This window comes from Rutidosis leptorrhynchoides, chromosome 1 (assembly GCF_046630445.1).
Source record: "Rutidosis leptorrhynchoides isolate AG116_Rl617_1_P2 chromosome 1, CSIRO_AGI_Rlap_v1, whole genome shotgun sequence".
In the NCBI taxonomy this organism is placed as follows: domain Eukaryota; kingdom Viridiplantae; phylum Streptophyta; class Magnoliopsida; order Asterales; family Asteraceae; genus Rutidosis; species Rutidosis leptorrhynchoides.
The window spans coordinates 146,848,875-146,859,356 of record NC_092333.1 but is presented as its reverse complement, the minus strand read 5'-3'; the positions used below and the strand labels follow the sequence as shown (position 1 = coordinate 146,859,356).

Below are 10,482 nucleotides of genomic sequence, written 5' to 3'. Positions count from 1 at the left end.
TGATGTTATGAACATTATTACTACCTTAAGTTCCTTGGATAAACCTACTGGAAAAGAGAAAAATGGATCTAGCTTCAACGGATCCTTGGATGACTCGAAGTTCTTGAAGCAGAATCATGACACGAAAATAAGTTCAAGTAAGATCATCACTTGAAATAAGATTGTTATAGTTATAGAAATTGAACCAAAGTTTGAATATGATTATTACCTTGTATTAGAATGATAACCTACTGTAAGAAACAAAGATTTCTTGAGTTTGGATGATCACCTTACAAGATTGGAAGTGAGCTAGCAAACTTGAAAGTATTCTTGATTTTATGTAACTAGAACTTGTAGAATATATGAAGAACACTTAGAACTTGAAGATAGAACTTGAGAGAGATTAATTAGATGAAGAAAATTGAAGAATGAAAGTGTTTGTAGGTGTTTTTGGTCATTGGTGTATGGATTAGATATAAAGGATATGTAATTTTGTTTTCATGTAAATAAGTCATGAATGATTACTCATATTTTTGTAATTTTATGAGATATTTCATGCTATTTGCCAAATGATGGTTCCCACATGTGTTAGGTGACTCACATGGGCTGCTAAGAGCTGATCATTGGAGTGTATATATCAATAGTACATACATCTAAAAGCTGTGTATTGTACGAGTACGAATACGGGTGCATTCAAGTAGAATTGTTGATGAAACTGAACGAGGATGTAATTGTAAGCATTTTTGTTAAGTAGAAGTATTTTGATAAGTGTATTGAAGTCTTTCAAAAGTGTATAAATACATATTAAAACACTACATGTATATACATTTTAACTAAGTCGTTAAGTCATCGTTAGTCGTTACATGTAAGTGTTGTTTTGAAACCTTTAGGTTAATGATCTTGTTAAATGTTGTTAACCCAATGTTTATAATATCAAATGAGATTTTAAATTATTATATTATCATGACATTATCATGTATGAATATCTCTTAATATGATATATATACATTAAATGTCTTTACAACGATAATCGTTACATATATGTCTCGTTTAAAAATCATTAAATTAGTAGTCTTGTTTTTACATATGTAGTTCATTGTTAATATACTTAATGATATGTTTACTTATCATAGTATCATGTTAACTATATATATATCCATATATATGTCATCATATAGTTTTTACAAGTTTTAACGTTCGTGAATCACCGGTCAACTTGGGTGGTCAATTGTCTATATGAAACATATTTCAATTAATCAAGTCTTAACAAGTTTGATTGCTTAACATGTTGGAAACATTTAATCATGTAAATATCAATCTCAATTAATATATATAAACATGGAAAAGTTCAGGTCACTACATCTACGACGCAGTTAAGTCGCCAATAGGACGACTCTTGATGTTTCCTCAATTAATAGAGTAGAATGACATTGGAAACAGAGCTCGAAAGACATGTCAGGTGAAAGTTGTTGCGCAAGCAAAAAGCCAACCACCTTAACAAATCAAGCACCATTCATGCACATTTACGGTAGACATAGCGTTTTGGTTTTGTTCGATTTTTGGGAGTAAAAAACGTGCAGACTATGGAAAAGAAATTTGCAGATGTTTGGATCGATAGATTTCATTTATTTGTTGAGGCTTCCAAATACGACAGGTACGAGAGGGTTGTTTCGAATCAGACTAAGGTTACAAAGGAAGAAAAACCGGATAGCCATAACAAAAAGGTCAATTCCGGATCAGAACTTGCTCAAAAACAGGATGTTAGATCGATGGAAGGGTCTTATGCTTCAGCTGTTTCAGGTAACAAGTCGAAAAGAAGTTGGTACTGGATGAAACCGATATCATATCTATTAATAACAATGATACTGTTGCTTTATTTAAACTTAAAGATTTAGGCACTCTATTTTCGATTCATAGTATCTGTGTCGCAGAAGGGTATAAGGAGTTTAAAATCCAATATATTGGAGGATATTGGATTTGGATTAAATTCGAATCGAAAACAAGTTTAGATGCATTTAAAGCAAATAAAAATATCACACCATTGTTCTCGTGTGTGAAAGCTGCATCAAATGATTTTGTTGTGGACGAACGAATTATTTGGATCGAAATCACAGGTTTGCCAACGTGTGCATGAGGTACGAATGCATGTAAGAAGGTGCCTTCCGACTTTGGGCAATTTCTCTTTTTCGAGGAAAACAGTAAAGTTCCAATCGCTGTGACACGTGCTTGTATAGCTACATATGAGAAGAATACTATTTCTAAATCACATGTGGTGGAAATAAATGGAAAATATATCACAGTTGTCGGACATGAGATTAGTTCTTGGTGTTTTGACATTGATTCTACGATCGAGGAAGATAACAATGATAGAGTTCAAATGGATGAAGAAGAAATACGTAGTAACTCATCTGTTAATTCTTCGGTTGATGGTAGTGTATCGGATCATTTGAAAGAGTTTATTGGAGTTCATCTCAATGAGGATTCGCTAGTTTCTGACGACAAACCAGAAGTAGATGAGGAGGTTAATTCTGGGGCTCAGAAAGACAATGTTTCAATTAATACAAAACCGGTCCAAGAATCATCTAGTCGCCCGTTTCCACCGGGTTTTACTAATGATTATAATGATCGCATGAGACAAGGATCGGGTTGTTCGGTGAATTGCAACACACCATTTTTGGTTGTAAATCATGATCCAAATCCTAATGGTGTTTCAGCATCATTGGAGGAAAGTGAGGACATATTCGGAATTGGGGAATTATTGGGATTTAATCTTAAAGGTTGTCATAATAATTTGAATCATTATAACGAGCCCAATTGTTTTCAATGAAGATAATCTCAATTAATATTTGTGGATCGGAGGCCTTCTTGAAACGTAAATGGATAAGAGATACTTGTGTTTCACTAAAAGTTCAGTTTTTAGGACTTCAGGAATCCAAGTTATCCCGATTTTAGTTTTTTAGATTACAGTCGTTATGGGGTAATATGCATTTTGATTACACCTTGAGCCTTGCTCGTGGTCTTTCCGGAGGTATTATTTCATTATGGGATCCGTCGGTATTCTTAAAAAGTAACATTTGGTGTGACGATAATTATGTGATAGTTAAAGGAATGTGGTTAAAGGTTAACATAGAGACGTTTATGGTAAATGTATATGCTCCACAAGCTTTATCGGATAAGGTGATTCTATGGAATAAGCTTTCTAATTTCATGATGAATAATCCCGATCACTTTATTTTTATGGGGGATTGGAATTCGGTTAGAAGTAGGGTAGATCGATGTGGGTCCGAATTTTGTTCTCATGATGCTCGTTTGTTTAACGACTTTATTGAATCAAACCACCTATATGAAGTCCCGTTGGGTGGTGTACGTTATACGTATCGTAATAAAGCTGGGACCAAACTTAGCAAACTCGATAGATTTTTCATCACTAGTAATGTCCTTGATTCCTTTGATGATTTGAAGGGCTCAGTGTTGGATCGGGGTTATTCGGATCATGCTCATATTCTTCTTTTTCAGGACAAGGTAGATTTTGGCCCGACGTATTTTAAGATTTTCGACTCTTGGTTTGAGAGGCCAGATTTCGATTCTTTTGTTCGTACTACCTGGAGCTTGATTGGTAATGGTCAGAATATGGACATAGTACTGAAGCTTAGATCGATGAAAGCTCATTTAAAATCATGGATCCAATCGTCGAGATCTAACGAATCATTAAGAATAAAACTACTTTCTAAAGACATAAATGATCTTGATACTGTCATCGACTCAGGTTCTGCTGATTATAGTACTACTGATCGACGAAATACTTTATTTTTGGAACGGGACGAGCTTTTAAAGAGAGAAGCCACGGATATGATACAGAAAAGTCATGTTAAATGGGACGTTGAGGGTGATGAAAATTCTAAATTTTTTCATTGTTCTCTAAATCATAAACGCAATTACCAAAGTATTAATGGCCTTATGGTGGACGGGACATGGGTTTCTGACCCTTTTGTTATCAAGCAATTATTTTTTGATCATTTTAAGTCCAAGTTTGACAGTTTTCAAAGTGGGGCTGAATTTTTGCATATTGATCCAACGTATAAATTGTCCCAGGAGGAAGCCGATGGTCTTGAGTGTGATATTGATGATGTGGAAATTAAACGGGTGGTATGGGATTGTGGAAGTTCTAAAGCGCCAGGTCCCGATGGTATTTCATTCAGGTTTATTAAACATTTTTGGGATATTATTTGTCATGATTTATGCAGGGATGTGCGTATCTTTTTTTCTGATTGTGTTATGCCTCATGGAGCGAAGTCGGCCTTCTTTTCGCTAATTCCGAAAGTGCAAAATCCTGTCCTTATTAATGATTTTAGACCTATTTCGTTGGTTGGGTTTTTCTATAAAATTATATCAAAAATCCTTACCAATCGTCTTACAGGTGTAATTGATAAATTGATAAGCCCGGTGCAATCCGCGTTTATTTCAGGTCGCCAGATTCTCGATGGTCCCATGATGTTAAGTGAGATTATTACGTGGGTGAAAAAATCGAATAAAAAGATGCTTCTTTTCAAAGTTGACTTCGAAAAAGCATATGATTCTGTGAATTGGGACTATTTGTTGTTTATGCTTCGTTCCTTGGGTTTTGTCTCGAAATGGTGTAATTGGATTATGGGTTGTTTGAATTCAGCAAAAACGTCGGTTCTTGTCAACGGGAGCCCGACCCGTGAGTTCGATATAAAAAGAGGTCTTAGACAGGGCGGCCCGTTAAGTTCTTTTTTGTTCATCATTGTTATGGAAGGCCTTCATTTGGTTTTGAATCGAGCGTTGGAGTTGAATTATATTCGAGGCATTAATATTGGAACGAATAATATTCAGCTTTCTCATTTTGTATACGCAGATGATGTCATTATATTTTCTGAATGGCGCTGGCGTGAATTGCATCGTATTCTGACTATTCTCGAGATCTTTTTTTTTTTGGTTTCGGGGTTGAAAATTAATGTTACGAAATCTCATATTTTCGGGATTGGTGTAGATGATTCTGAGGTGAATTCTTTTGCTTTATCTTCGGGTGCGAGTGCAGGTGTTTTTCCTACTAAATACTTAGGTTTCCCCATTGGTTCTAACATGAAAGTGATCGCTAATTGGGAACCTTTGGTAGAAAAATTTCGAGTCAAATTATCGGCATGGAAAGCTAGTCTTCTCTCATCCGGAGGCAGATTAACCTTGATTAAATCTGTTTTGGGAAGTCTAGGTATTTATTACATGTCCATGTTTAAATGTCCCGAGAAAGTCCTAAAAAGTATTGAATCGATAAGGGCGAGATTTTTCTGGGGCGAAAATGAGTCGAATAAGAAAATGCCATGGGTTAAGTGGGATAAAATTTTAGCCCCGTTCAATCGTGGCGGCCTAAACGTGGGTAGCCTAAAGGCGTTTAATTTTGCTCTTCTTTTTAAATGGCGTTGGCGTTATCTTTTAAATCCGGATGACTTATGGGTTGTTATCATAAAATCTATACATGGGAATGTGTTTGAGAAATCGTTAGCCAATTGTTCGAGTAGTTGGTAGTCCATAGTGAAAGTATGTACAGGGGCTGTTTCGAAGGCTTTAATTCCTGCAGATACTTTCAAGCTTGCTGTTGGTAATGGACGTAATATCAGCTTTTGGCATGACCCGTGGTGCGGTAACGTTCCTTTGTATTCTTCGTTTAATCGGCTATATCATTTAGATGTTAATCAAGATGACACGATAGCTGATAAATTGACAAATGGTTCGTGGAATTGGGTTTGGTCTAGGGAGAATTTAGGGACTCGAAACAATCAAGTCCTTAATTCTCTTATGGATTTTATTGGAGATGTTACTTTTACGGATCGGGAGGATAGTTGGTTGTTCTCTATGTCTTCGGATGGTTTATTTACGGTGAAGGCAGCTCGTGTTACTATTAATAGTGCGTTACTCCCAGGTTCTACGACTACTACTACATGGTACAAATTCCTCCCTCGAAAAGTTAATATTTTTTTATGGAGATTACGTTTGAATGCTCTTCCGGTTCGGTGGAATCTTTCCGCTAGAGGAATAGAGGTTCCTACGATTGTTTGTCCGGTATGTAATAATGGGGTTGAGACGCAGGATCATGTCTTCTTTGGATGTTCTTTTGCTTCCGAGTTATGGCATAAGCTACGTGTGTGGTTTCATTGTTCGATGCCTACTTTTGTCTTGGGATTCCTTCATTGTTTGGTTCGAAGGTGTCCAATTATCGACTAAAGGAAAGGACCGAATTATAGCTTCAGTTTGCACGCTTCTTTGGGCGATTTGGAGGTTTAGATACGGCATTGTTTTTAACGATTCGTTTTGTTCTAGAAGTAGTCTATTTGATGTAGTTAGATTACTTGTTTTTCGTTGGATTAATCATAGAAGTCAATTAGTTTCAAATTGGAACTTATGGCTGTCTATGCCTTTGTAATTTAGTTTGTTCGTTTTCTCCCTTAGCGCCTTGCTAGGGAGCGTTCTAATATATTGATTATTCTTTGGCCGTAAAAAAAAAAAGGAAACCACCTAAGCTCAAGAACAGAGAAGATTGTCTTCAGCTAAATTGGCCCCAAGATGCACCGACACTTTCTTACTACGTTAATTAATTAATTAAAGTGCGATACAACAATAGTACCCTCGAGAGAAGCTAAACGACACTTTCTTTCTATTAATTGTCTACTTGGCCTCGTGAAAGGCACACAAGTATCATATTTACAAAAAACTTGTACAAAAATGGAAACCTTAACTTTAAATATAAATAAACGTACGTCCCTAAATCGGCATAGCCCTTCTATCACCGATAAGGTACACTCAAAAAGTTGAAAACAAGGGGGTACAAACTATAAAACAAACAAAGTACAAGGGACGCAATTATAAATTCAAATTACACAGAAACGTGGTCTTCAATTTGCCCTTTCACAAGTAACCATATCCTATCCTCATCTCTTTGTTAAAATACATTCTCCTACACACATCTCTTTCTTGAATAAACAACATAACAAACTTCTTAATATTTCAATACCATAAAGACAACATTTTTATTTAATTTTTGGAAAGAAGAGGAAGCTAGCCATCCTTAAAAATGGCTCAAACAATGTTGTTGACATCTAACTCCATAATCTCTAGCCAACAGGCATTGCTTCAGTCACTTAGACCCAAACCATTTTCGCACCTTTTACTCCCTCGTCTTACAAACTCGTCTCCCACTAGAACGTTTACGGGCCCGATTGCTCTCTTTAAACCAAAGACGAAAGCTCCCGTCAAGAAGGTATTTTTTTTCGTGTTTAGCAGAGTTGGGTATTGTTGTTCTTATTTAAATGTACTAGTTTAATAATTCGATAATTATACGTCATGTTAAGTACTTTACCAATATATAAACCGGTAGATTCACTTTCTACGCTTTTTCCATGTAATATCGCGTTTGTGGATTAAATAAAATTATTCGAAAATGTATGTTAAGTGATTAAAAGTATTAGACTTAGACTAATAAAAAAAGATGGTTGAAATAAAGTCGTTCTTGTCAAAATTCTATGGACTGTTTGTAATTATTTCTAGCTCCTTCCTAGTTTTGTTTTATATAACATTCAGCTGTTAACAAAAAAGTTGTTGCAAATCAAATGTACAATAAAGAGTAGTATAATACAGTATATAATTTGAAATTGAATATAGTGTCCCCTGCATGTAGTCTAACTGTTAAGAGCATTAGACCTATCAAATACGGAGTAATTGGTCAAGGGTTTGAATATGTTCCCAAAACAATATTGTTAGCTGTATTTACTTCTCATGCGTTACGCATGACACTCTTTGGTCGTGGACCCTCTAAGAATTCCAGAAAAAACGTTTTGAAACAATTTAAATATAGTATCATGCTTTTTTATTATATACGGAGTATGTTTTGTTGTTACGACTTTTAATCAATGTTGAAGTATTCATTTTGATGAAATGACATGATTTTCAGGCAGCTCCACCACCAAAGCCAAAAGTAGAAGATGGTATTTTTGGCACATCTGGCGGTATCGGATTCACCAAGCAAAACGAGCTCTTTGTTGGCCGAGTCGCTATGATTGGTTTCGCTGTAAGATGGATTATAAGTTTCGATTATATAAACTAACGAAAATTTGATAAATATAAGTTATGAATATTAATTATAGCATTTCGTGCGATTTTTTGTAGGCATCGTTGTTGGGAGAAGCAGTAACCGGGAAGGGAATTTTACAACAATTAAATTTGGAAACTGGGATTCCGATTTATGAAGCTGAGCCTCTTCTTCTGTTTTTCATTCTCTTCACCCTCCTCGGAGCCATTGGAGCTTTGGGTGACCGTGGTCGGTTTGTGGATGACCCTGTTACTGGTCTTGATAAGGCCGTTATTGCTCCTGGAAAAGGATTTCGATCAGCATTGGGTCTTAGCGAAGGAGGTATAGTGCATTTTTACACTTTTGGTACACAGTCATCATAATAATAAAAGGTATAGGATTTTGTCTAATTACACCTATAGGGGTGGTGTTAACGTGTGTATAATAATTCAGTAACTGTCATTTAAAATTCAATATAACGAAGCATTGCTTCAATGGTACCGCGGTTACACTTGTGTACTCGCAGGGCTAGAGGTCTCGGGTTCGAGCCTCGTCACCCGCTCTAGGAATTGAAATATATACCTTGAAGGTGGCCCAAAGGGAAGGTTTTACCGACTCGCTCCGGGACTAAGTCCGGCCCGCCTGCCCCTCGGGATGGTTAAAGGGTCGGATCCTCAGAGTGTGGTTCGGGTTTCCTGCCCGAAAGCGCGTGTGTGTGTGCAAATGATGACTAGGCTTCGGTCCGGACTGATGCAAGCTTGCCTTTCAAAAAAAAAAAAATAATAATAATATATACAACCGCTAATACATTTTTATGCAATTTCAACGATATTTATAAGTATTGTCATTAAAAAAATTATACTCCGTGCGTATTTAATACGAAGTAGTAAACATTTTTTCAAATTCAAAACACACGTATTTCATATAATAATTTACTCTTTAAGAGGCAACTATGATACTCCGTTTGTCCCAGTTTAATTGTGTCATACAAAAAATACGCAGATTATGAAATATTATTATTATATTGTATTTTTTGTTCGTTAACTGTGCAATAAAACATTAAAACTGGAAAACCTTAGGTTAAAGTTTAGCAAATTAATCTATACAAACAAAGGAGTTAGAGAAAACTAAAATGAACTCAATCTAATATATTGTACCTATCGAATGATACTATTATTATTAGTATATGGCCATATGGGAGTATAACGTACTATGTAATTGACAATTCTTATAGGTCCATTGTTCGGATTCACCAAGTCGAACGAGCTTTTTGTTGGACGCTTGGCCCAATTGGGTATCGCTTTCTCCTTGATCGGTGAAATTATCACCGGGAAGGGAGCCCTAGCACAACTAAACATTGAGACCGGACTCCCAATAAGCGAAATTGAACCGCTCGTCTTATTTAACGTTGCTTTCTTCTTTGTTGCTGCACTGAATCCCGGTACTGGAAAATTCGTCACTGATGAAGAAGAAGACTAGTGTCAACAACGGGATTTTGTAGATTTTGATCGCTTTATGTGTATTTGTGTGAAGTATAACTACAAATATTAGTTTCCTTTAAGCAATGTAACTTAAAATTAAATAGTAATGGATTGGTGTATCATGTGTGATTTAGTACCTCGTGCAATTAAATTAAAGGTGAAAAAATAGAGAATATTGTCAAATTGAAATTCATAACATTAAGTTATTTTAAAACTTGTGAACGTAATGAAACAGTCAAGGTTGCAAAATTCGCTATTCGGGGATTAATCGGTCAAGACTTTGAAAGGCTTAATCGGTAACTCGGGGATTAATCGGATTGTACTTTATTCATTTTAATATTAAATTTCAAAAATTATATGTGTAAATATAGAAGAAAATCATAAACATAAACATAAACCTTAACATAATAGTCAAAATTTGTTAATTTTGTTCAAAAATTATAAGTTTCTAGTTTAAATATATGTTAAAATGCTGACAAATTTTGACTTTGACCGACTTTGATTACCAAATTCGATTTTGACCCATCAATTGACGTTCACCGATTAATTAAACGCATTTTGGAAATTCGGAACGGATTGCTCTTAAAAATGATTAATCGGAGATTAATCGGTGAGTAGTCGGGTTTTTTGCATCACTAGAAATAGTAATGTCATATTCGATTATTACACACGTATATCAAACAATCCAATATAATCTAAATCCAATAATCTAAAGGTTGGGATTCTAACATCTTGACAATCACAAAAAAATATCAGGTTTAAATCTCACTAGTAACATATTCGTATCTTAAGTGATCATGAATTAGGTTAGACAACAATAATCGCGTACATTTAAATCAAAATGCCCGTCTTTTCTCAGATTGCCCAACAATAAACTGATGTAAGGATCGATGACTGTGAAAGTACACTATATAACTCAAGTGCATAAATCACACCATATAA

The 10,482-nt window shown here is 35.3% G+C and overlaps 1 protein-coding gene across 1 annotated transcript; it reads left to right on the top strand.

The window, feature by feature from the left end:
* The first annotated feature begins 6,928 nt into the window (after positions 1 to 6,928).
* Positions 6,929 to 9,729, top strand: LOC139866187 (photosystem II 22 kDa protein, chloroplastic-like). The gene is made up of 4 exons (XM_071854342.1): positions 6,929 to 7,252; positions 7,943 to 8,059; positions 8,158 to 8,401; positions 9,294 to 9,729. Exons 1-4 carry the CDS (start codon positions 7,067 to 7,069, stop codon positions 9,536 to 9,538), a joined length of 792 nt encoding a protein of 263 aa, XP_071710443.1. The 5' UTR covers positions 6,929 to 7,066; the 3' UTR covers positions 9,539 to 9,729.
* The last annotated feature ends 753 nt before the right edge of the window (positions 9,730 to 10,482 follow it).

What these genes read in the sequence shown, in the direction of transcription:
- LOC139866187 (XM_071854342.1), top strand. Translation starts at nt 7,067, where the DNA reads ATGGCTCAAACAATGTTGTTGACATCTAACTCCATAATCTCTAGCCAA. An exon ending in CGAAAGCTCCCGTCAAGAAG is followed by an intron (nt 7,253 to 7,942) that starts GTATTTTTTTTC and finishes CATGATTTTCAG; the next exon opens with GCAGCTCCACCACCAAAGCC. An exon ending in ATTGGGTCTTAGCGAAGGAG is followed by an intron (nt 8,402 to 9,293) that starts GTATAGTGCATT and finishes CAATTCTTATAG; the next exon opens with GTCCATTGTTCGGATTCACC.